The sequence below is a fragment of the Anomaloglossus baeobatrachus genome, chromosome 4 (assembly GCF_048569485.1).
Source record: "Anomaloglossus baeobatrachus isolate aAnoBae1 chromosome 4, aAnoBae1.hap1, whole genome shotgun sequence".
NCBI classification, from domain to species: domain Eukaryota; kingdom Metazoa; phylum Chordata; class Amphibia; order Anura; family Aromobatidae; genus Anomaloglossus; species Anomaloglossus baeobatrachus.
The window spans coordinates 504490735-504515361 of record NC_134356.1 but is presented as its reverse complement, the minus strand read 5'-3'; the positions used below and the strand labels follow the sequence as shown (position 1 = coordinate 504515361).

Below are 24627 nucleotides of genomic sequence, written 5' to 3'. Positions count from 1 at the left end.
GGATACCTGAGCTGCAATGCTCTTCACATGAGGTAAGAGACATGGCTATATAAGGAGAACTATACTACATTTCTAATTGGAGATAAATGCTATTATTATTATTATTATTATTATTATGCCTGCTATGTATTCGGATAGGATCTTGCAGATGGAAATACCGCTTTAACTTTCAGCACTCTGCCTCTGCTCCCTGTCTTTTTTTTGTCAGCAGTGCTCACTTGGGCAAAACCGGTGAACTTAGTTATTGGCTGAAGTGCTATCAACGTGACATCAGTGCTGCAGACAATAAGAGACACCAGGTGCAGCAGCACAGACTTGGTGCTAGACCCTAGGAGTAAAAGACAGTTTTTGATTTTTAAAGAGAATTTGTCACCAGTTTTTTTTCTACCCTATCTGAGAGCAGCATGTTGAAGGGGCAGAGACTCTGATTCTAGCTATGGATCACTTACTTTTCTATTTGCCACAGTTTTGATAAAATCACAGTTTTATCTGCTTCAGATCTACCAAAGCTCTGTATAACTCCTCCCACACCACTTATTGACAGCTTTCCGTGTACACTGCACATACACAAAAAGCTGTCAATCGGTGTTTGGACTACGATTTCCTGATAATTTCCTGCTGATAAAACTATTATTTTTCTTTCAAATCTGCAGCCCAGTAAGTGACACATCACAGAATTTGAGGTCACTGTCTCAACATCGTGCTGCTCTCAGATTACCTGACAAAGTTCCTGGTGACAGATTCTCTTTATTAAAAAAAAAAACTGTACCGAAGGGAAAGAAAATTTCCAATCCTGGAAAACCTCCCTAACGGCTTCAGTTTGTGTGAAAAGACAATGATCATTTACCGTATTTATTTCATTGCAAAAAATGTGACCGTTCAGGTTACAGAAAATGTTTTGTCTTGTGAACTGATGCCTAAAACATATGTATATTTGGGGTAACTGAAAAAAATATATAATTCATCATGCTTTTCCATATATCTCATTGTGAAAAGCATGCTTATATATACATCACCCCATCAATCTTAATATAAATGTTTTCCTTGTGTCGTTATTATTTTAATCAACATTTCATTGATTTTTTTTAAGCTAATTCTCACTTAGCTGGTTTTCACTAATCTGAAATTGTACCTTTGACAGCGTTGAAGTGATTCGACTGGGACACAGTTACTTTATCAACTGGGACCGTAAAATGTACTACTCTAAAAGAGGCACGCCGGCTGAGGCTCGGACCACCACCCTCAATGAAGAATTGGGGCAAATAGAATACATTTTCTCAGACAAAACCGGGACACTTACACAAAACATCATGACGTTTAATAAATGTTCAATCAATGGAAAACTGTATGGTAAGTAAAATAATAATTGGATGCATACGATACATACATATTGGTGGTTTTCAACTATTTCTTCTCTAGGATTGGTTGTGGGTTATTTTTATTTTTCCAATGATTTCTCAAGATTTACTTGCTTCAAATACTTTTTATTGGGTATTAAGGCACCTACATATTTAGTACAATATAGATCTCAGCTTCCTGGCCCGTGTGAATATAATTTGTAGATAATGTGTTGAGTGGACCCGAACTGTAAAAATTTCGGATCCGCGCGGTTTCAGCGTCCGATCCGGCTCTGACCCGGGAATCCGGCTGCACAATACGGATTCGTTTTTGTTTGGGGCTTTTTTCGCGCTCGCGCTCTCTTGCTCTCTCTCTCTCTCTCTCTCGCTATCGTCCCCGAAGTCCACTCCCCATTGACATATATGGGGCCGAACTCCGGATCGGATCGGACTTCTTTTTCAACCCGCCGGACCCGGATTTTTCAATATCTGCTCAACTCTAGTGACCAATAAGTTAGTACAAAAGAAGGGCCTACTCTTTACAAACATCTGACATGTCATATACTTATTCCATACAGTTGTTTCTGGAACACAAATGGACTTAATGTCCAAAATTGATCAGCTGCCTAAGCGATGGAAGCAGAGGGAACCCAATTGATTATTATGGGGCTCTTTCAGTTTCCGTTATGTGTGAATTTCTAGAATGTACAATAAAATTACACATACAGTTGAAATCAGAAGTTTATATCCACTATCTACAAAGACACATATGCATGTTTTTCTCACTATCTGAAAAGGCCGGTGCAAGCAAGGTAACCTACAAACATGGCTCAGTTACACCAGTTCTGTCAGCAGGAATGGGCCCAATTTCCTACCAACTATTGTGAGAAGCTTGTGGAAGGATATCCAAAACGTTTGACCCAAGTCATACAGTTTATGGGCAATGGTACCAAATACTAATGAAATGTATGTACATTTTTGACTTTGCAGAAAGTAACAAAAATGCATGAAAACATTTTTCTCTCATTATTCTGGCATTTGGCAAATTTAAATAATGTTGGTTAACTAAATTAAGCAAAAAATAGAAAGGGTTCTTCTTATTTCATGTCAGATAGTGAGAAAAACATGCATATGTGTCTTTTTTTAGATAGTGTATGTAAACTTCTAGTTTCAACTGTACATAGTTTTGGGGAGTAATCCTGCCGACAGATTCCCTTTTAAGAATTGTGTATTGATACTGAGTCTTATGGCCTTTTAATGGTTTTATTTTTCTAGGTGAAGTGCGAGATGAACTGGGTCGTAAAGTGGAAATCACGGAGGTAATGACTATTTCCAATGTTACTAAATAATGATTGTTATAGTTCGTGACTTGTGCATCTCTGTATTACACCTTGGATAACTGGCAAAGCAACACCGCAATATGTATATTCACAATTGTAGCATTTATAGCACGGGATATAGACATATCCTCTTCAGAGAGGAAGAGAGCAGGAAATAGCAACCCTATTGATCATTATTGAACCTTTAAAGAGGACCTGTCACCTGCAAAAACATTTAGTTAAATCAATTAAATCAATTATAAAAAATGTCTGAACTCCCCTGATTCTACCTTTTTTTTCTGTTTTCTGCTGCATGACTCCATTGAAAAGATATTCATATTTGTTGTTTTTGGAGCACAATGTCTCTTCTGTCTGGGGTCATGAGCTTTCACGCCTCCATCCCAGACGCAGCTGATCTAACCGTAGCAGTATCAGACGTTGCCGAGCTGTGATTGGCAGCATCTGGGAGGGAAACTTGAAAACATCATCCCCCTGAGAAGATTCTGAAGTAACGGCTAGTTGGTCTTCAAGCAGAGAGTCCAGCTCCTTTACCCTCAGTTTCTTTAGCAGGCAGTGGTTGTCTTGCAAGTGTGCTTGGGGTCGTTATCTTGTTGGAATACTGCCCTGCAGATCAGTTTCTGAAGGGAGGGGATCATGCTCTACTACATTATGTCATAGTACATGTTGCATTCATGGTTCCCTCAATGAACGGTAGCTTCTCACAGCCAGTAGCACACATGTAGCCCCAAACTATGACACCATGCTTGACTGTAAGCAAGACACACTTGTCTTTGTACGCCTCACCTTGTTGCTGCTACACACGCTTGACACCATCTGAACGAAAAATATTTTTTTTCCCTCATCAGACCACAGGACATGGTTTCCAGTAACTTGTGTCCTCTGCTTGTCTTAAACAAATTGTTTGCGGGCTTTCTTGTGCATCATCTTTAGAAAAAGCTTCCTTCGGGAATGACAGCCCAGCAAACCAATTTAATGCAGTGTGTGGCATATAGTTTGAGCATTGACAGGCTGTTCTCCACCCCTTTAATCTTTGCAGCAATGCTGGTATCACTCATGCGTTTATTTTATAAAGAACCTCTGGATATGACGCTGAGCACGTACACTCAACTTTTTTGGTCGACCATGGTGAGGCCTGTTCTGAATGGAATCTTTCTTGTTGTACCACTCTATGGTCTTGGCCACCGTGCTGCAGCTCAGTTTCAGGGTGTTGGCAATCTTCTTATAGCCTAGGCCATCTTTATGTATAGCAACAATTCTTTTTTCCAGATCCTCAGAGAATTCTTTGCCTTGAGGTACCATGTTGAACTTCCAGTGACCAGTATGTGTGTGTGTGAGCGATAACAGCAAACGTAACAAACCTGCTCCCCATTCACACTTGACACTTGTAAAAGTGAGTCACATGACACCGGGGAAGGAAAATGGCTAGTTGTGCGCAGTTTGGCCATTTTTACTTTGGGATGTACTCACTTATTTTCACAGGGGTGTGCTCAGTTTTTTTGCTAGCGGTATACACATTAATGACTGTGTGAGTTATTTAGGCTTTGTGCACATGGTGCATTTTTGCCGTAGTCTAAGAGAATTCTAAAGTGTTGTGCACAAGTTCAGGATTTTTTCCTTGCACATTTTTTTTGCAGAAAAAAAATCTACAGCCTGTCAATTCTTTTTGCTTTTTTTCATGCATTTTCACCATTGAAACCAATTAAAAAAAAAAAAAAGTGGCAGACACATGTTGGGGGAGTTTTCTGCAGCATTTTTCCTGCCAGGACTTGCAGATACAGATTGTCTGTAACTAAATCTGCAATATGCCTTCGAGGACATACCAAATTTTCACTTTTATACAAGCTGTACACTGACTACTTTGCATTGTATCAAAATGTCATAACTTCAGTGTTGTCAAATGATGATATAATAAAATATTTACAAATATGTGAGGGGTGTACTCACTTTTGTGATATACTGTACGTCTGAAGGGGTGGAGAGAGAAGGCATCGGTGACTGGGTGCGGGCATCACGTGACGTCACAACCTCCCGTGAACCTTTTGGAACGGGAGTCCGGACATCGTTGGAACGGTTCCGGAAAGGGAGGTATCCGCTTTCTTATTTTAATTTGGGAAAAATGAAGGAAAGAGAAATTGTCTTACTAGTGGATAACCCCTTTAAAGACACCATCCCAACTGCTTGGTTTCCATTTATCTCCTCCCTTCTCTGGTTCTATGAAGCCAAAGCTGCCAATTAAAGTGGAAGGTGGAGATTGAGGGAAAACAAGTAGTTGGGAAGGTGCACTTAAGTGATTAGCCCCGCCATGATGCACCGAGTGCCTGTACTTGGTTTGAACAGTGATTTTGTGCTGGCAGAGGCCCTTTAAAGGTGGTGGATTTAGTTTATAGAGGGATATTCTGGTGACAGGTCCCCTTTAAGGAGACGGACAAGTTGGCATATAGAGACTTACTGGGAATGGATTGAATGGTAAAATTATATCTTCTCTGTAGATATCAGAAAAGCCAGAAAACATTCTGTCAAGAGGTGTGGCTGCTGGATGTCAATGAATGTCTGTAGTAAAAAAAAATCATTGCTTATAAAAATATGGCCATAGTTAGTGGATGATCAAGCACAGCTGCTTCAAATAATCTGGCATTTAGATAGTAACACTTGATTCTCATGAGAACTTTGTGACATTTTGGGTCAGAGACTGCTGAAGAAAGGCGCAATCCAGAACGCAGTCACTAAAGATAAATAGTGAATAACCGTTTTCTGGCAGTCATACATTTTCTTGTCCAGATCTATGAATTATGATTGCGGTCTTGTATTGGATCATATATCATTTCCTCTGCATTTTATTATTCATTGGGGATCAATATCACTGTGTTTATTGCAGATGATTTTATTATAATTTACTGTTTTCTATGTTTTATGTTTTTTCTTTCCAGAAAACCTCTCCAGTGGACTTTTCCTTCAACCCTCTTGCTGATAGGAAGTTTCAGTTTTATGATCACAGCTTAATCGAGGCTTTAAAGCTAGAAGAGCCTCATGTGCAGGAGTTTTTCCGATTACTTTCCTTGTGTCACACAGTTATGTCTGAAGAGAAGAATGCAGGTTTGTATTCCTTGTAGTCACTAGTGGATTCAGTACTGGAAACTGGATGCAAGAATGTCACCATAAAGAGATGTCAAGCGCTTGGAATTCACTTTCTATAGTACAGTTTCCTTTCATCAGCATTTTACTGTGATGTTTTATTTCTCAATGCAATCAAAAGTATTGGCCCCATTTCTTGCACTTAGGTTTCCTTGCTAAAAATGATCATTTAACAGACCCCAAGGTTTGCTCCAGTATTTTCCTTGGCAAGTTTCTCCTGCTAGTTTAAAGAGTAGCTGTGGTTTGAAATTGTTATTTCAGAAATCAACAATGCATGTGAGAATAAGCAACTTTGTAATATATCTTATCAGAAAAATCTTCTTTCTCCTCCTGGACTGATCATTGATTTTTAGAATTCTCAGTTCACCAGTAAAATCTGTATTCAGTGAAGACAGACTTTAATATTACAGAGATTGGAGATGGCAGTTGGTACTGATAAGATTCTATGTAGATGTAAGGAGCTCTGCCTCTAGCTCCTTCTTTCTCCATAGACCTTTATGAGAACCAACGGCTATCTTTTATCTCTGTAATGTACTAATCTGTCTTCACTGAATACATATTTTACCCATGAATTGAGAATTTTGCTTATTTTTCTGTGTAGTAGTGCTTTATAAAATAAGAAATAACATGATGGATGCTCTTTAAATGATGTGATAATGATGAAATTTAATTTGTGTCTCTAAGGGGAATCTTTAGGCTATGTGCGCTCAGTGCGTTTTTCGCGGCGTTTTTGCGCGTTTTTCGGGTGCGTTTTTGGCCTCAAAACTGCATGACTTTGCTTCCCCAGCAAAGTCTATGAGTTTTCATTTTTGCTGTCCGCACACAACTGTTTTTTTAAGCTGCATTTTTGACCTTGAAAAAAAAAATGGACATGTCAATTCTTTCCTGCGTTTTTTGCGTTTTCCGCCCATGCAATGCATTGGAAAAACGCAGCCAAAAACTCACCAAATCACGGTAAAAACGCATGCGTTTTTTGATGCGTTTTTTTCGACGCAGGTGCGGTTTTGTGCGTTTTTAGCAGCCAAAAACGCACAAAAACGCAGCGTCAAAAAAACGCAGCATGCGCACATAGCCTTAGCAGGTTTTTGCTACCTTATCTGAGAGCAGCATGCTGTAGACAATGAGATTCTGAATCTAACAAGGTATCACTTAGATTACTGGGTGCAGCCATTCTGACACAATCAAACTTTTTAGGTTTAGTCATGTATTAGGGTAAGTTCACACAGTGCGTTTTTCGCGGCGTTTTTGCGCAGTTTTCGGGTGCGTTTTTGCTCAGAAAATTGCATGACTTTGCTTCCCCAGCAAAGTCTATGAGTTTTCATTTTTGCTCTCTGCACACAGCGTTTTTTTTCAGCTGCGTTTTTGTGGTGCCACAAAAACGCAGCATGTCAATTATTCCCGCGTTTTTCACTGCGCTTTTCATCCATTGAGTGCAATGGGATGTTGAAAGACGCAATGAGAAACGCAAATAGGTGCGTTTTGGTGCGTTTTAGTGCGTTTCTAAGACCAAAAACGCAGCATTAAACGCAGGAGGTGGGTAGTAAAGTGACATGTACAGGAAGAGGATTCCTTCTGTCAGTAAACACAGAAGCGTGAATCCGCCCGGTACCGTCACCGCCGCTTCCACCTCCAGTCCTGTGCATGTCAGCTCCCGTGCAGCGTCATGTTCGGGCAGGAGGTGGAAGCGGCTGCGAAAACAGAAGTGAACAGTAGAAAAAAAAAAAAGTCATACTCACCTGTCTGCAGACTCCCGGTGCCATGCCCGCTCCCAGCTCCTCCTCCCGGTACCGTCGCTCCGGGTCGGGTGTGTGCAGTCTCCCCGGGTACGTATGCCTGCAGGATGCAGGACCTGGCAATGGATCACCTGATGCAGTCACCTGACGCGTCAGCTGATCGTAAGTTTCGCGGTGACGCTGCGTTTTTGCTCACTGCGTCTTTATGCGTTTTTTATCAGTGAACAAAAAAAAAGGTCTGATGTCATTTCCTTTTTCAATATGTTCTTCATTCTCCACTAGTGTATGCAGGAGAGCAGACAGCTATAGAACTACAAGGCTAAGCATACTCCATCCAATAGTGTATGCAGGAGAGCAGACAGCAGCTGCAGAACTACAAGGCTCAGCATGCTCCATCCAGGACTGTATGCTGGAGAGTCAGGGGGAGCAGACCTACAAGGCTCAGCATCCTCCATCCAATAGTGTATGCAGGAGAGCAGACAGCAGCTGTCGAACTACAAGGCTCAGCATCCTCCTTCCAGGACTGTATGCAGGATTTCTTTGCCCCCCCAAACAAAAAAAAAATGACGTGGGCTTCGCCATATTTTTGTATGCTAGCTGGGTACAGTAGGCAGGTACGAGCTGCCCTCAACCCCCAGCTGCCTATTTGTACCCGGCTGGGAACCAAAAATATAGAGAAGCCCTTTTTTTTTTTAATTATTTCATGAATTTCATGAAATAATTAAAAAAAAAAATGACGTGAGCTTCGCCTAATTTTTGTGTCCAGCCGGGTACAACTAGGCAGCTGGGGATTGGAATCCACAGTGCAGGGTGCCCATGCTTTCTGGGCACCCCCGCTGCGAATTGCAGTCCGCAGCCACCCCAGAAAATGGCGCTTTCATTGAAGCGCCATCTTCTGGCGCTGTATCCAACTCTTCCAGCTGCCCTGATGCCGGGTGGCTCACTGGGTAATAATGGGGTTAGGGATAGCTGTATATTATTAGTAGGTAGGAGGATCTGGGAGCGGGCATGGCACCGGGAGTCTGCAGACAGGTAAGTATGACTTTTTTTTTTTCTACTGTTAACGTTTTCGCAGCCGCTTCCACCTCCCGCCCAGACATGGCGCCGCACGGCAGCATGCATGCACAGGACCGGAGGTGGAAGCGGCGGTGACGGTACCGGGAGGATTCACGCTTCTGTGTTTACTGACAGAAGGAATCCTCTTCACGTCACTTTACTACCCAGCTCCTACATTTATAGCTGCGTTTTTGGTCTTAGAAACGCACTAAAACGCACCAAAACGCACCTATTTGCGTTTCTCATTGTGTCTTTCAACATCCCATTGCACTCAATGGATGAAAAGCGCAGTGAAAAACGCGGGAATAATTGACATGCTGCGTTTTTGTGGCACCACAAAAACGCAGCTGAAAAAAAACGCTGTGTGCAGACAGCAAAAATGAAAACTCATAGACTTTGCTGGGGAAGCAAAGTCATGCAATTTTCTGAGCAAAAACGCACCCGAAAACTGCGCAAAAACGCAGCGAAAAACGCACTGTGTGGACTTACCCTTAACGTTTGTAGCATGATGGCTTCAGCTGATATAGCAAAAACCTGCTGATAGATTCCCTTACAAAAAGCTTAGGTGGTAAGACTTTATTATAAGACTTTATTAGCTTAAGTCAATCCTGTCCAGAATTAAGGTATAAAAAAACCTTTAACTGCTACATAGTTACATAGTTACATAGTTACTTAGGTTGAAAAAAGACCTAGGTCCATCTAGTTCAACCTTCCTCCACCAGTTCTACATTTAGTCACTAAGTCATTTATAACCAACAATGTTTTGTGTACTGAGGAAATCATCCAGCCCTTTTTTAAAAGCTGTTATAGTATCTGCCATTACTACCTCTTGTGGTAGTGTATTCCACAGTCTGACCGCTCTAACTGTAAAGAACCCTTTCCTATTTAGGTGTCGGAATCGCTTTTCTTCCACTCGCAGTGAGTGCCCCCTGGTCCTTGGTACTGTCTTTGGAAGAAATAAGTCATGTGTCAGTCCTTTATATTGACCACACATGTATTTATACATATAAATGAGATCTCCTCTGAGACGTCTTTTTTCTAAGCTAAACATATCTAACTTTTTCAACCTGTCATCATATGGGAGGCCTTCCATTCCTTGTAATAGTCTAGTTGCCCGCCTTTGAACTGACTCTAACTTCTGAATGTCCTTTTTAAAATGTGGAGCCCAAAACTGGATCCCGTATTCCAGATGTGGCCTTACAAGTGATTTATAGAGGGGTAACAATACGTTGGGATCACGGGATCTAATCTCTCATTTTATACACCCTAAAATCTTGTTTGCTTTAGCAGCTGCTGCTTGACATTGAGTGCTGCTGCTCAGCTTATTTGTAATGAGAATACCCAAGTCCTTCTCCTGTTCTGTAGTCCCGAGTTTACTTCCATTTAATGTATACACAGCTATAGGATTACTCCGTCCTAGGTGCATTACTTTACATTTATCAACATTAAATCTCATTTGCCAAGTATCTGCCCATTCTGACATCTTATCCAGATCTTTTTGTAATATTGTACAATCCAGGTCAGTTTTTAATATCCTACATAGTTTGGTGTCATCGGCAAAGACTGACACTGTACTATCAATCCCATCCACAAGGTCATTAATAAAGAGAGTAAAAAGAATCGGTCCAAACACAGATCCCTGCGGCACCCCACTGCTGACTATAGCCCATTTAGAGAATGTACCATTTATGACTACTCTTTGTTTCCTATCTTTTAGCCAATTCCTTACCCAGTTGCATATTGTGTCCCCTAGTCCTTGCTTCTGGAGCTTTAGTATAAGGCTATTATGTGGTACAGTATCAAATGCCTTTGCAAAGTCCAAATAAATCACATCAGCTGCATTACCAATATCCAGGTTTGAACTTACCCCCTCATAGAACCCCAACAGGTTGGTTAGACACGACTTATCTTTCATGAATCCATGCTGTTTGTCAGTTATCATATTATTTTCTGCAATATATTTTTGCATGTCATCCCTTAAAATGCCCTCAAAAACTTTGCATACTACTGATGTCAGGCTTACTGGACGGTAGTTGCCTGGGTCTACCCTCTTACCTTTCTTAAATATCGGTACCACATCAGCAATCCTCCAATCCTGAGGCACCAACCCTGTTACAAGTGAGTCTAAAAAGATGAGATACAGCGGTCTGTCGATTACGGAGCTCAATTCCCTCAATATTCGTGGATGAATGCCATCTGGCCCTGGGGATTTGTCAATGTTTAATTTACTCAGACGTAGGCGTACTTCATCTTGTGTTAAATTAATTATATCGGGTGGTGGACTTTGATTTTTCACTTGTTGAATGATCCCTGGTACAGTCAGTTCCTTGGTGAATACAGATGAGAAATGCCTATTTAATATCTCAGTCTTTTGTTTGTCCTCTATAACTAACTTGTTATTATATTTTAAGGGGCCGATACTATCCTTTGTTTTCCTTTTGGCATTAATGTATTTATAAAAGATTTTGGGATTTATTTTAATGTCATTGGCGATTTTTGTTTCAGTAGCTAATTTTGCTTGTTTGATTTCTTTTTTACATTTCCTATTGATATCTTTATACTTCTGAAATGCTATTTCTGTATTCTCAGCCTTTAAGATTTTAAATGCCCTTTGTTTTTGTTTTATTATACTTTGTACAGTCTTATTTATCCATAGTGGTTTCTTTTTATTCCTGGACATTTTATTACCAGAGGGTATACGTTTTTTTACAGGACTCTAGTAGTATATCCTTAAACTTACCCCATTTATGTTCAGTATCCCCAGTTACCATGACTTTGTCCCAATCTACACATTTAAGCTCTTCCCTTAATTTGTTGAAATCAGCTTTCCTAAAATTCCAGGTTTTAGCATTCCCCCTTTGAAATGTTCTATTGAATATTATGTTGAAGCTTACCATATTATGATCGCTGGTGCCCAAGTGCTCCCGGACCTGTAGATCTGAAATTGTATCCGGTCTATTTGACAGGACCAGATCTAGCAAATTATCTCCCCTGGTCGGTTCACCTACCATCTGAGAGAGAAAATGGTCTTGAATAGTAGATAAGAACTTACAGCTTTTAGCAGAACCAGAAGATTCTATGTCCCACTGAATGTCTGGATAGTTGAAATCCCCCATAATAAGAACCCGATTATTATTATTAGCTGCCTTTTCAATTTGTTCCAGCATTTCACAATCTATTTGTTCAGGTATGTTAGGAGGCTTATAGCAAACTCCAATTAGCATTTTTCCATTATTCCCCTCCCCATGTACATTTACCCATACTGACTCTACATTGTTGCTGTTCCCCTCAATGTCATCATACAACACAGGTTTTAGGTAATGTGGGAATCTTTCTAGTTTACCCGTATTTCACTGATAATCTGCCCATTCATCTCAGTGGACTGATAATCACGTTCTGTGTGTAGTCTGTAAATCATTACACCATGTAAATAATATTGGATTTGTCTTTTAAGTGGCCAAGATCGTATTCAAAACCATATAAAAGTTGCAGCAACCGAACGAGTTATGGCCCAGTCTCGCGAAGAGGCTGCAGCCACTGCCACCAAATGATTCCACTGGGAGACATTTGTGTCAGGACCTAAGTTTCTCACCATGTGGTAGAGCCCTGCTCGGGTCCCTCACTGGAGGAGAAATATCCTGTTGGTCCTTTCATTACTCGCTCTGACACTGCTGGGTTTGCTGTGGTCTCCGAGGTCTTTTCCCACCACTTATTACCCTGATTTAACTATCCCTTTCTAGCTCTTTCTTATCACTACTTTCTTCTCCTTTTTCTCTCTTCTCTTGGTTGCTCGGGTCTATCTCCTGCTGCCGGATAATGCCTCCAAATATGACCGTTATTCTGTAACCGATTGTGACTACTGGTTTGTCTTTATTGTTGACACTTTTTCTTATGTAAACTCAATAAAATACAGTACTAAAATTGAAAAGAAAAAAAAAGTTGCAGCAACCAATTTACACATCATCTTTGCTTTAATTAGTTAGTTTTCACTTTTTTATTGATGAAAAGTGGTAAGAAATATTGTACAATTATCAGGCATTTGTGTTCCTTCGCCCCATCCTACAGTACCATATAGATTTCTAACGTATTCTATTATCTTCTTTTTTCTTTACACGCATATTAAAATAGTCAGGCTATGCAAACATACTGTAAATCATTTGCTGAAAAACATGCAATGATACATACACTGAGATGCTACTTGATCTTTATTTTAATAATGTGCTAGTATAACAATTTTGGGCACTCACTATTATTTAGGTATGATAGGTTAGTCTATCCTTTCTCATAGATTGCACTGCGCTCCTGTCCATAAAACGGCTATTGATGGAGGAGTATATGACCATTAGTCTTCTCCAATAGAAAGCATTTAACATTAGAAAGCTGTTTTCAGTTGGAGGAGACTGATGGACAGTTCTGCTTACATGCTCCTTTTATCGGCCTCCTATTTGTGCACAGAAGCCCTGTATTAACAAGAGTAAGAGGAGAACATATATAACTGATATATTAGCAGTGCGGCATAATCATGTCCCCAAAACACGTATTAAGATGAAGATAAAAATGTCCACTCCCTTTTCATATAGTTTGTTAAATGTGGTAAAAGAGGTAGTGCATGTAGGATCCACTACTTTACAGGACTGGCATCCTAAAACCCTATGCTTTATAAACCTCTATTGGTGCATGTGCACACAACGTCTTTATTCCGATAGCAGAGCCACCAAAGTTTTCTTAGACAGTCATTTTAGGGAAAAGCCGGTGGTCTCTTTTCTGAAGCGTCATTGATGGCGGTTTTGCCATAGTTTTTTGTGGCGGCTTTACTGTCATCATCTTTTTTTTCCCCTGATCTAAACTATAACTTGGCCGAAAAATGTGCATGCTATTTTTAACCACTTAACAGTTTCCGAACCCTCACCCATCTAAAAGCGTAACAAAAGGCTGAACATGTGCACAGACATGTTGTTTTGACATTGTGGTGTGTTATGTTCATTTTTACCTGAAGAAGATGTTGTGTAAACATCGCTGTAGGGTGTGTTCACAATGAGTTTTTTCAAGAGATCTTTTGGAGCAGAAACTGAGTGGAAACTCTCCAAATCCATCTCAAAACCTTGGAGTTTCTGCTCCAAAACTGAGCAAAAACTCTGTGTGCACATACACTTAAACTGCCTTAAAGGGAACCTGTCAGGTGCAATATGCACCCAGGACCACGAGCAGTTCTGGTGCATATTGCTATTCCCTGCTTAACCATCCCTGTATACACTAGCATAGATAAATCTTTATAAAAAGTATTTCTAAAGATCTTTTACCGTATGCTAATGAGCGAGGGCACTAGTTCCCTTGGTGTTGGTTTCCTTGCCATTCGCCCCCATTAGCATGTTAGTACGCCCCTGTGGGTGTGCTATCATGCTAATGAATACGCAGCGTCACAGGATGATCTCACTCACCTCTCCGCTGCCATCGCGTCCGACGGGGGATTTCGGCTCAGTGCGCATGACCCCGGAGTTTGGGTCATGCACACTATGAAGCCGGGTGTACGTGTCCTAGCTTTAAACTGAAGTAGTGCGCATGACCCAAACTCGAGGGTCATGCGCACTGAGCCGAAATCCCCCGTTGGACGCAATGGCAGCGGAGAGGTGAGTGAGATCATTCTGTGACGCTGCGTATTCATTAGCATGATAGCACACCCACAGGGACATAATAACATGCTAATGGAGCCGACTGGCAAGGGAACCCAGGGGGCTACTGCCCTCGCTCATTAGCATAAGATAAAAGATCTTTAGAAATACTTTTTCTAAAGATCTCTTTATCTATGCGAGTGTATACAGGGATGGTTAGGCAGAGATTAGCAATATGCACCCAGAACTGTTCATGTATGTGACAGGTTCCCTTTAAAGAATGTAGAAAATATTGATACCAATAATATGGAAAAATTCTGATTTTGCATAACTTAGTTTTCAGTTCTTTTGACTGTTCTGAAATCCAGATTTAGTAATAGATGAGATGAATCCTTCCATTTCATTTACTGTATGTTGCTATGAATTGTAGTAGAGGAAAGGGTTAACTAGGATGCCGAATTTTTCTTGCGGAGTTTCCAAAATGTACTGCACCATACAGGAGTTATGCTAAATGAGCTTCCAGTATTTATAATTTAGCCTCCTCGTGGCTTTTAGGACAGACACGTGTTTGCAGTTCTGGAATTTTCAGAATTGCTGGTGACTCAGACCCGATACCAGCGAAATTGCTCATGATGTGTATGTTTATGAATGGTCCCACACATCTTCCTGTGACCTTTTTCACACGCATTTATTTGACCAAAAAAGGATGTTTTCCAAACGTTTATAGATATTTCAAAACTTACATGTTTCTTATCCTGCCCTTTAAAGGTTGATCTTTACAGTTTTATTAGTCATATAGAGCAAATGCCGCTTCTGTTATGGGATTCTCTTCTATATACCACAGCGCTATTTGGCCTGAGTCATACATGTTTCAGCAATAATTCATTTAGACATTAGGCAATTTTTTTATCTATAGTTGGAGTCAGCTGAAAATGTGGTTTATGTGTTTTCAATTATAGAGGAGATTTACATTTTTATCCAGCAGTTTGTATCTAATCACTCTTTTAAAAGAACATTGTTTTATTGTGTGGACCGTGACATCAGCTTCATAGGAAGCCATTAAAAAGATCATTATCAACATTAAAAAGGCAGCTATCATCATAAAATTATCTATTGTTTTAACTATTGTTTTAATCAGTTTTTACATTACATTTAGTTAAAAAAAAATTGTCAACCATTTTATTTTCATATCGCGACCTTTTATAAAAAAAAAAGAAGTATATTAATAAGTTAGAAATTTTTACACTAGCCCCTGGGGCTTTTTCGGCTGATACTTTCTTTCAATTCAAGATGAATTTTCAGCAGGCTCCTTTTCAGCAGAGGCAGAATAATAAATTTAAACACATATGATAACACAGGATTCATCAATTACTATAGGCAATATCACAGCTGACCCTGCTCTTCCTTCTTTCACAATGACCCTTGCGCTTTTTCATTAGATACTTCAACACAAAAGATAGAGTTGTGGCATGACCATTGTGGCTAGTATACGTGTCGTGTGTGGAAGCTCATTGTCTATAGGACTGCTGGTGATGGCTGAGAACAGTACTTTTCCTTCTCACTCTGTCCCACAGACTATGAATGCGTGCCACTGCGCACTCAATGCCCTTTTCTGGATAACATAAGTGTCCTAGCTATCGGACCCCCAACATCAGCAATGAATGGATAGGTGATAGCTTTAAATATTCAAAATAACCATTTTAATATGAATTTGGAATTTTTGGCCATCTGTAAAATAAATTGCATACTGCATTTTTATTTAAAAAAAAAGGAAAAAAAGAAACATGCAAAATTACCTGTATATTGGAGCTGTACAGTGGTGCTAGCTAAACTGTTGTAAGCTCAAAGCCACCATATCACCTTCATGACGTCATTGATTTCATTAAATATTTAAATTTAAGTCAGGAACATTTATATGTAGTGCTTTAAACTGTAGCACCATAGTTCTCTATCTGCAGATGAATATATTAACGTCTTAGTGACCAAGCCAAATTTTTCAAATCTGATGTGTCACTTTATATGGCAATAGCCTGGAATGTTTTAGCATATTGCAGTAATTTTGATATTATTTTTTCATACTTTATAATAATGGTAAGTTTAGTTTTCAAGATGTTAATATTTATCCTTTTAATACAGATAGTCACCACACAAAGTAATTAATAAATAACATTTCCCTTATGTCTGCCTTACATTAGCAGCATTTGTCAAATGTTTTCTTTATTTTTTTACGCTATTAGAAGGTTTAAAAAAATGTAGCAGTATTTTATTCAAGGAAACTTATTTTTTTAGGGACTTCTTTAGATTTGAAGTGACTTTGGGAGACCTATGTATCGGGAAAACTCCTGAAAGTGAAACTATTGTAAAAATAAAAATCACCAAGGACATTAAAATAAATCCCAAAAGCTTTTATAAATACATTAATGCCAAAAGGAAAACAAAGGATAGTATCGGGCCCTTTAAAATATAACAAGTTACTGTAGTTATAGAGGACCAAGAAAATACTGAGATATTAAACAGGCACTTCTCATCTGTGTTCACCAAGGAACTGACTGTTCCAGGGATCATTCAATAAGTCAAAAATCAAAGTTCACCAACCGATATAATTAATTTAACACAATAAGAAGTATGGCTGTGTCTGAGTAAATTAAACATTGACAAATCCTCCGGGCCAGATGGCATTCATCCACGAATATTGAGGGAATTGAGCTCAGTAATCGACAGACCACTATATCTCTTCTTCTTATACTCGCTTGTAATAGGGTTGGTGTCTGGGGATTGGAGGATTGCTAATGTGGTACTGATATTTAAGAAAGGTAAGAGGGTGGATCCAGGCAACTACCGTCCAGTAAGCCTGACATCAGTAGTATGCAAAGTTTTTGAGAGCATTTTAAGGGATGACATGCAAAAATATATTTCAGAAAATATAATAACTGACAGACAGCATGGATTCATGAAAGATAAGTCGTGTCTAACCAACCAGTTGGGGTTCTATGAGGAGGTTAGTGCAAATCTGGATATTGGTAATGCAGCTGATGTGATTTATTTGGACTTTGGAAAGGCATTTGATACTGTACCACATAATAGCCTTTACTAAAGCTCCAGAAGCAAGGACTAGGGGACACAATATGCAACTGGGTAAGGAATTGGCTAAAAGATAGGAAACAAAGAGTAGTCATAAATGGTACATTCTCTAAATGAGCTATAGTCAGCAGTGGGGTGCCGCAGGGATCTGTGCTTGGACCGATTCTTTTTAATTGGGAAACTATAGGCAACTAGGTAAGGAATTGGCTAAAAGATAGGAAACAAAGTGTAGTCATAAATGGTACATAAATGGGCTATAGTCAGCAGTGGGGTGCCGCAGGGATCTGTGCAAGGACCAATTCTTTTTAATCTCTTTATTAATGACCTTGTGGATGGGATTGATAGTAAAGTGTCAGTCTTTGCTGATGACACCAAACTATGTAGGATATTAAAAACTGACCTTGATAGTACAATATTACAAAACTATCTGGATAAGATGTCAGAATGGGCAGATACTTGGCCAATGGGATTTAATGTTGATAAATGTAGAGTAATGCACCTAGGACGGAGTAATCCTATAGCTGCGTATACATTAAATGGAAGTAAACTCGGGACTACAGAACAGGAGGAAGACTTGGGTATTCTCATTACAAATAAGCTGAGCAGCAGCACTCAATGTCAAGCAGCAGCTGCTAAAGCAAACAAGATTTTAGGGTGTATAAAAAGAGAAATTAGATCCCGTGATCCCAATGTATTGTTCCCCATCTATAAATTACTTGTAAGGCCACATTTAGAATATGGGATCCAGTTTTGGGCTACACATTTTAAAAGGACATTCAGAAGTTAGTTCAAAGGCAACTAACTAGACTACTACAAGGAATGGAAGGCCTCACATATGATGAGAGGTTGAAAAAGTTAGATTTGTTTAGCTTAGAAAAAAGACGTATCAGAGGAGATCTCATTTATATGTATAAATACATGTGTGGTCAATATAAAGGACTGGCACATGACTTATTCCTTGCAAAGACAATTCTAAGCACCAGGGGGCACTCACTGCGAGTGGAAGAAAAGCGATTCCGGCAGCTAAATAGGAAAGGGTTCTTTATAGTTAGAGCAGTCAGACTGTGGAATGCCCTACCACAAGAGGTAGTAATGGCAGATACTGTAACAGCTTTTAAAAAAGGGCTGGATGATTTCCTCAGTACACACAACATTGTTGGTTATAAGTGACTTAGGGACAAAATGTAGAACTGGTGGAGGAAGGTTGAACTAGATGGACCTAGGTCTTTTTTCAACCTCTGTAAATGTAACTATGTAACAGCACCCCTTAACATATGTAATCTACTGTTATTTAGTTTATTAACCCTTAAGGAGCATTTGAGGAATTAACACAAAGTGGAATGTCAGGAGTGAAAAATTATATTTTTACCACTAAAATGTTGCTAATATCTGAGCAGGCCTTTACAGCTGGCAGACTCTAAGGCCATCACTTAGTTTTAGAGGTCCACACTATCTCAAAGTCAGGGTGCCAGTGGGTTAAATAGTGAGCCCCCATTCTCTGTTAACTAGATGCTGCTGTCACTATTGATAGCAGCATCTATGGGGTTAAACATCCTAGTCACTGCCAACACCAATCATGGCTGATGCAGCTGTAATGTACAGCTGACAGCTCTTGCCTTTTCACCTGTCTGGGGGATACTATTGGCTTGTACCTCAGGTTAGTAAAAAGGAGTAATAGTCGTCAAGGGTTTAAATGTGCTATTGGTAGTGCTGAGCGGGCCCGGACTGTAAATGTCCGGATCCGCGCGGTTTCAGCACTATTTCCGGGCCCGATCCAGGCGCGGGATTCCCGGTGCACGATCCGGAATCTGCAATAATAAAAAATGAAAAAAAAATAAATGAGCGTTTCATACTTACCAAAGCTCGGTGCCATGGCGGCACACTGCTTCCGGGTCGCGCTTTCACTTCCTATGCTGTGCACGCAATCACACAGCTTTCCGTGTTTTCCCCGCCCACCGGCCGTCCTTTCAGCTGTGATTGGTTCCTGGCTGACGCGCCCCCCAGCTTGTGACAGTCTCTGCCGTGCAGTTATCGCTCATCGCGGCTCAATAATAGGCTGCAGTCAGAGCGGGCAGTCTTCTATATAGCTGCTCGCTCTTGAGATGTAGCAGAGCTGTATGTGTCACCGCGGGACTTCTCCTGTGGATTACGTCGGAACTGCAGGGTTTGGGGCTTAATAAAGAGAAGCAGGGTGTGTTTTGTACTTTATTTCAAATAAAGGATTTTTCTCTGTGTCTGTGTTTATTTACTGTTATTTACAGATTTGTGTGATGCAGGTATTTGATAGACGCCTGGGCCATCACACAAAGCTAGGGTTTAGCAGCAGCTGTGTGCCCCTGCTAACCCTTGCAATTACCCTGACTGGCACCACATCACGCCAGCGGGAAGAGCCAGTAGCGCACACCGGTACGGTCACATCTAACAGATGCGGCATTACCGGACGGCTGCAGGCTGAGGATATACCAGCCCCCGGCCGGCGTTATCTTGGCTGGGGATGAAAATAGGGGGAACCGCACGTCGTTTTTTGTTTTTTTTTACTTTCACCGGAATCACACATGCGAGGGGCTCACGCAAGTCTGCCATGGTAGCACCCGGCAGCCTCGCACGTGTGACTCTGGTCACTGTATACACAGCACAGATACAGCGCGACGGCTGGGGCTGCAGCCGCGCGCTATAACTGTGCTGCCGAGTGTTTACCACCGTGAACTGACCAACAGTACACTGCTTTCCCCGCCCACCGGCCGTCCTGGCGCCTGTGATTGGTTGCAGTTAGCTGACACGCTGCCACTCAGGGTGGGGGCGTGTCTAGCTGCAACCAACACGAGCCGTTGGCCAGGGAAAACAATGAATATTGAATTGTCGGCTCCGGAAGGTAACAGCGTGACCCGGAAGGAGTGTGCCGCCATGACAGCGCCTCGGTGAATATGCCGCGCTCGCTCCCAGCCCCCTAGCCCCTCCACAAACGTTTTTAACCTCTGGATTCCGATCCCCATTCACTTATATGGGCACCGTATTCCGGAGCGGATCGGACTTATTTTTAAGTCTGTTAATGATCCGCCGGCCCCAGATTATTGGCATCCCGATCAACTCTAGTTATTGGTAAAATCCATGATGACTCAGGGCAGTTAAGAGGTTAGGTTTTACATCCTTGGTGGTTTTGACAGTGAAGTGATTTATGCTTACAGCTTTGATACTCTTTTGCAGTGATTTAGTTATTATTTATATCCCTAATAGTCCTGAGTAGTTAAGTATGAATTTATTAAATCCATAGAGATTGGTAATGCAGCTGATGTGATTTATTTGGACTTTGCAAAGGCATTTGATACTGTACCACATAATAGCCTTATACTAAAGCTCCAGAAGCAAGGACTAGGGGACACAATATGCAACTGGGTAAGGAATTGGCTAAAAGATAGGAAACAAAGAGTAGTCATAAATGGTACATTCTCTAAATGAGCTATAGTCAGCAGTGGGGTGCCGCAGGGATCTGTGCTTGGACCGATTCTTTTTACTCTCTTTATTAATGACCTTGTGGATGGGATTGATAGTACAGTGTCAGTCTTTGCCGATGACACCAAACTATGTAGGATCTTAAAAACTGACCTGGATAGTACAATATTACAAAAAGATCTGGATAAGATGTCAGAATGGGCAGATACTTGGCAAATGAGATTTAATGTTGATAAATGTAAAGTAATGCACCTAGGACGGAGTAATCCTATAGCTGCGTATACATTAAATGGAAGTAAACTCGGGACTATAGAACAGGAGAAGGACTTTGGTATTCTCATTACAAATAAGCTGAGCAGCAGCACTCAATGTCAAGCAGCAGCTGCTAAAGCAAACAAGATTTTAGGGTGTATAAAAAGAGAGATTAGATCCCGTGATCCCAACGTATTGTTACCCCTCTATAAATCACTTGTAAGGCCACATCTGGAATACGGGATCCAGTTTTGGGCTCCACATTTTAAAAAGGACATTCAGAAGTTAGAGTCAGTTCAAAGGCGGGCAACTAGACTATTACAAGGAATGGAAGGCCTCCCATATGATGACAGGTTGAAAAAGTTAGATATGTTTAGCTTAGAAAAAAGACGTCTCAGAGGAGATCTCATTTATATGTATAAATACATGTGTGGTCAATATAAAGGACTGGCACATGACTTATTTCTTCCAAAGACAGTACCAAGGACCAGGGGGCACTCACTGCGAGTGGAAGAAAAGCGATTCCGACACCTAAATAGGAAAGGGTTCTTTACAGTTAGAGCGGTCAGACTGTGGAATACACTACCACAAGAGGTAGTAATGGCAGATACTATAACAGCTTTTAAAAAAGGGCTGGATGATTTCCTCAGTACACAAAACATTGTTGGTTATAAATGACTTAGTGACTAAATGTAGAACTGGTGGAGGAAGGTTGAACTAGATGGACCTAGGTCTTTTTTCAACCTAAGTAACTATGTAACTATGTAACTATGAGAATGGTCCCATGTTTTAAGCGTCATAGGATAAAATGCCTTCAAAAACATCTATGCCATGTATTACTTTGACTGAGCATTCATTTCAATTAAAACTATGTAATGGGCAATTTTCCCTAAAGCTCCTCGTCAGTATAGGTGAATTTAGGCTACATGCGCACGCTGCTTCTTTTTCGTGTTCACAAACTGCAGCCAAAACTGCAGCCAAAACTGCACCTTGTCAGAGAGAGCCTGGAAATGTCACAAAAAATGTAGGTGCTTTTTTGGTGCGTTTTTGCTGCTTTTTTGGTGCGTTTTTGGCTGCAGTTTTGTCAACAATTGTTTCATGTATTTTTCAGTTCAAACAAGCCCATAAAGCTTATTGAATTGAAAAAAAAAAAATTAGAAATAAATAAATGATTAAAAAAAACTGGCGTGCGGTCCCCCCCAATTTTAATGCCAGCCAGATAAAGCCATACGGCTGAAGGCTGGTATTCTCAGGATGGGGAGCTCCACATTAAGGGGAGCCCCCCAGCCTAACAATATCAGTCAGCAGCCGCCCAGAATTGCCGCATACATTATATGCGACAGTTCTGGGACTGTACCCGGCTCTTCCCGATTTACCCTGGTGCGTTGGCAAATCGGGGTAATAAGGAGTTATTGGCAGCCCATAGCTGCCAATAAGTCCTAGATTAATCATGTCAGGCGTCTCCCCGAGATACCTTCCATGATTAATCTGTAAATTACAGTAAATAAACACACACACCCGAAAAATCCTTTATTAGAAATAAAAAACACAAACACATTCCCTCATTACCAATTTATTAACCCCGACAAAGCCCTCCATGTCCGGCGTAATCCAGGATGGTCCAGCGCCGCATCCAGCTCTGCTGCATGGAGGTGACCGGAGCTGCAGCAGACACCGCCGCTCCTGTCACCTCCATGCAGCAAATGAAAACAGCCGCACGATCAGCTGAGCTGTCACCGAGGTTACCCGTGGCCACCGCTGGATCCAGCAGTGGCCGCGAGTAACCTCAGTGACAGCTCAGCTGATCGCGCTACTGCGTGGAGCTGACAGGAGCGTGGAGGATGGGACTTTCAGCGGTGGTGGTGGCGGTGAGAGGGGTCCATCATCTCCCCTGTGCGGGGACAGCGGTACTTCGGGGAATACGGGGAGGACGGGACTATCAGCGGCGGCAGCAAGAGGGGGATGGACATTGGCAGGTAAAAACATTGATTTTTCCCTCTCGCTGCCGCCGCTGATAGTCCCGTCCTCCACATCATCTCCCCTGTGCGTGCACGCTGGGGACAGTGGTACTTCGGGGAACACGTGGAGGACGGGACTATCAGCGGCAGCGAGAGGGAAAAATCAATGTTTTCAGCTGCCAATGTCCATCCCCCTCTCGCTGCCGCCGCTGATAGTCCCGTCCTCCACATCATCTCCCCTGTGCGTGCACGCTGGGGACAGTGGTACTTCGGGGAACACGTGGAGGACGGGACTATCAGCGGCGGCAGCGGCAGCGAGAGGGGGATGGACATTGGCAGCTGAAAACATTGATTTTTCCCTCTCGCTGCCGCCGCTGCTGATAGTCCCGTCCTCCACATCATCTCCCCTGGGGACAGCGGTACTTCGGGGAACACATGGAGGACGGGACGGGACCACTTGCCTGACCTCACTTCCTGACAAATCACCTGCGTTTTTGGTACCAAAAACGCAGGTAAAAGGCAGGTAAAATGCACCACTTTTGATTAGCATGCATTTTTCCTGCGTTTTTGATGCCCTCATTGATTTCAATGGGTGACAAATGTTGACAAAAACGCAGGAAGAATGAACATGCTGCATTTTTTTTGTCACAAACTTTTGACAAAAAAACGCTGACAAATAAACTGCAATGTGCGCATGACAAATCTGACTTCTCATAGACTTTGCTGGGAAGTCAGATGTCAGAACGTTCTGCTGACAAAACTGCAGCCAAAAAAGCAGCAAAAAAGCAGCAAAAAAAGCAGCGTGCGCATGTAGCCTTAGAGAGGCCGGATACGTGTATTCAGAATGTGTCCAGAAGTATACAAATCAAATACTTACAGTCACATTACCACCCACTCCTGGCACCCGCATCTGAGAATCCTGACAGTATGTGTACTGCGCACTGTCAGAATTTACAAATCTGCAGTCATATAACGTGACTGCGAACTTGTATGTCAAGGCCAGGCAACCATTTTAAAGTTGTACATCTTACTGTACTGTATGAGTTATGGCATCTTCTGCTGAATGAAATACTTTGTTCAGTATGTCATTTATCAGTATAATGCTGAATGCCTTTTTTATGGGACAACTCTTAGAAATATTTGTGTTATCATTATTTATATACCTTTTTTTTTTTTTTTTTCCGTACAGGAGACCTTGCATACCAGGCTCAGTCACCAGATGAAGGTGCATTGGTTACAGCTGCAAGGAATTTTGGCTTCATATTCAAATCTCGAACACCTGAGACCATCACTGTGCAGGAAATGGGGAAGATTGTAACATACCAGCTCTTAGCCATATTAGATTTTAACAATGTCAGAAAAAGAATGTCTGTTATAGGTAATGTATTTTTGTCAATAGTGTGTTTTACTCATGCAGCACACACCGCTAACTCATGTAGCTTTGAGAACCAGCTTGTCTGTCTCTCATTGTTACATAAGGCACATACATTGGGTATGAAGCTATGAAATAGTTAAATGATTTAAGGACCCATTTTGTAAACTGGGCTGCATGAAATAACAATTTTTATTTGTTGCAGATAATGTTAGTCTTGTTTTGGTTTTCACAGTCTTATAAGTGCCTGTTTAAGAAAATACCATTTTAATAGTATTCGATGAAAGATGTGAAAGACCTTTGCCAC

General features: G+C 41.2%; 1 protein-coding gene across 5 annotated transcripts in view; it reads left to right on the top strand.

The window, feature by feature from the left end:
* Positions 1–24627, top strand: part of ATP8B4 (ATPase phospholipid transporting 8B4 (putative)) — a 500578-nt gene that overhangs the window by 362961 nt on the left and 112990 nt on the right. For all 5 annotated transcript variants that reach the window (XM_075345819.1, XM_075345815.1, XM_075345817.1 and 2 more), the window contains exons 14-17: positions 1142–1350; positions 2613–2656; positions 5605–5770; positions 24138–24326. In XM_075345819.1, the coding sequence (XP_075201934.1) occupies positions 1142–1350; positions 2613–2656; positions 5605–5770; positions 24138–24326 (608 nt within the window). The remainder of the gene's footprint in view (positions 1–1141; positions 1351–2612; positions 2657–5604; positions 5771–24137; positions 24327–24627) is intronic.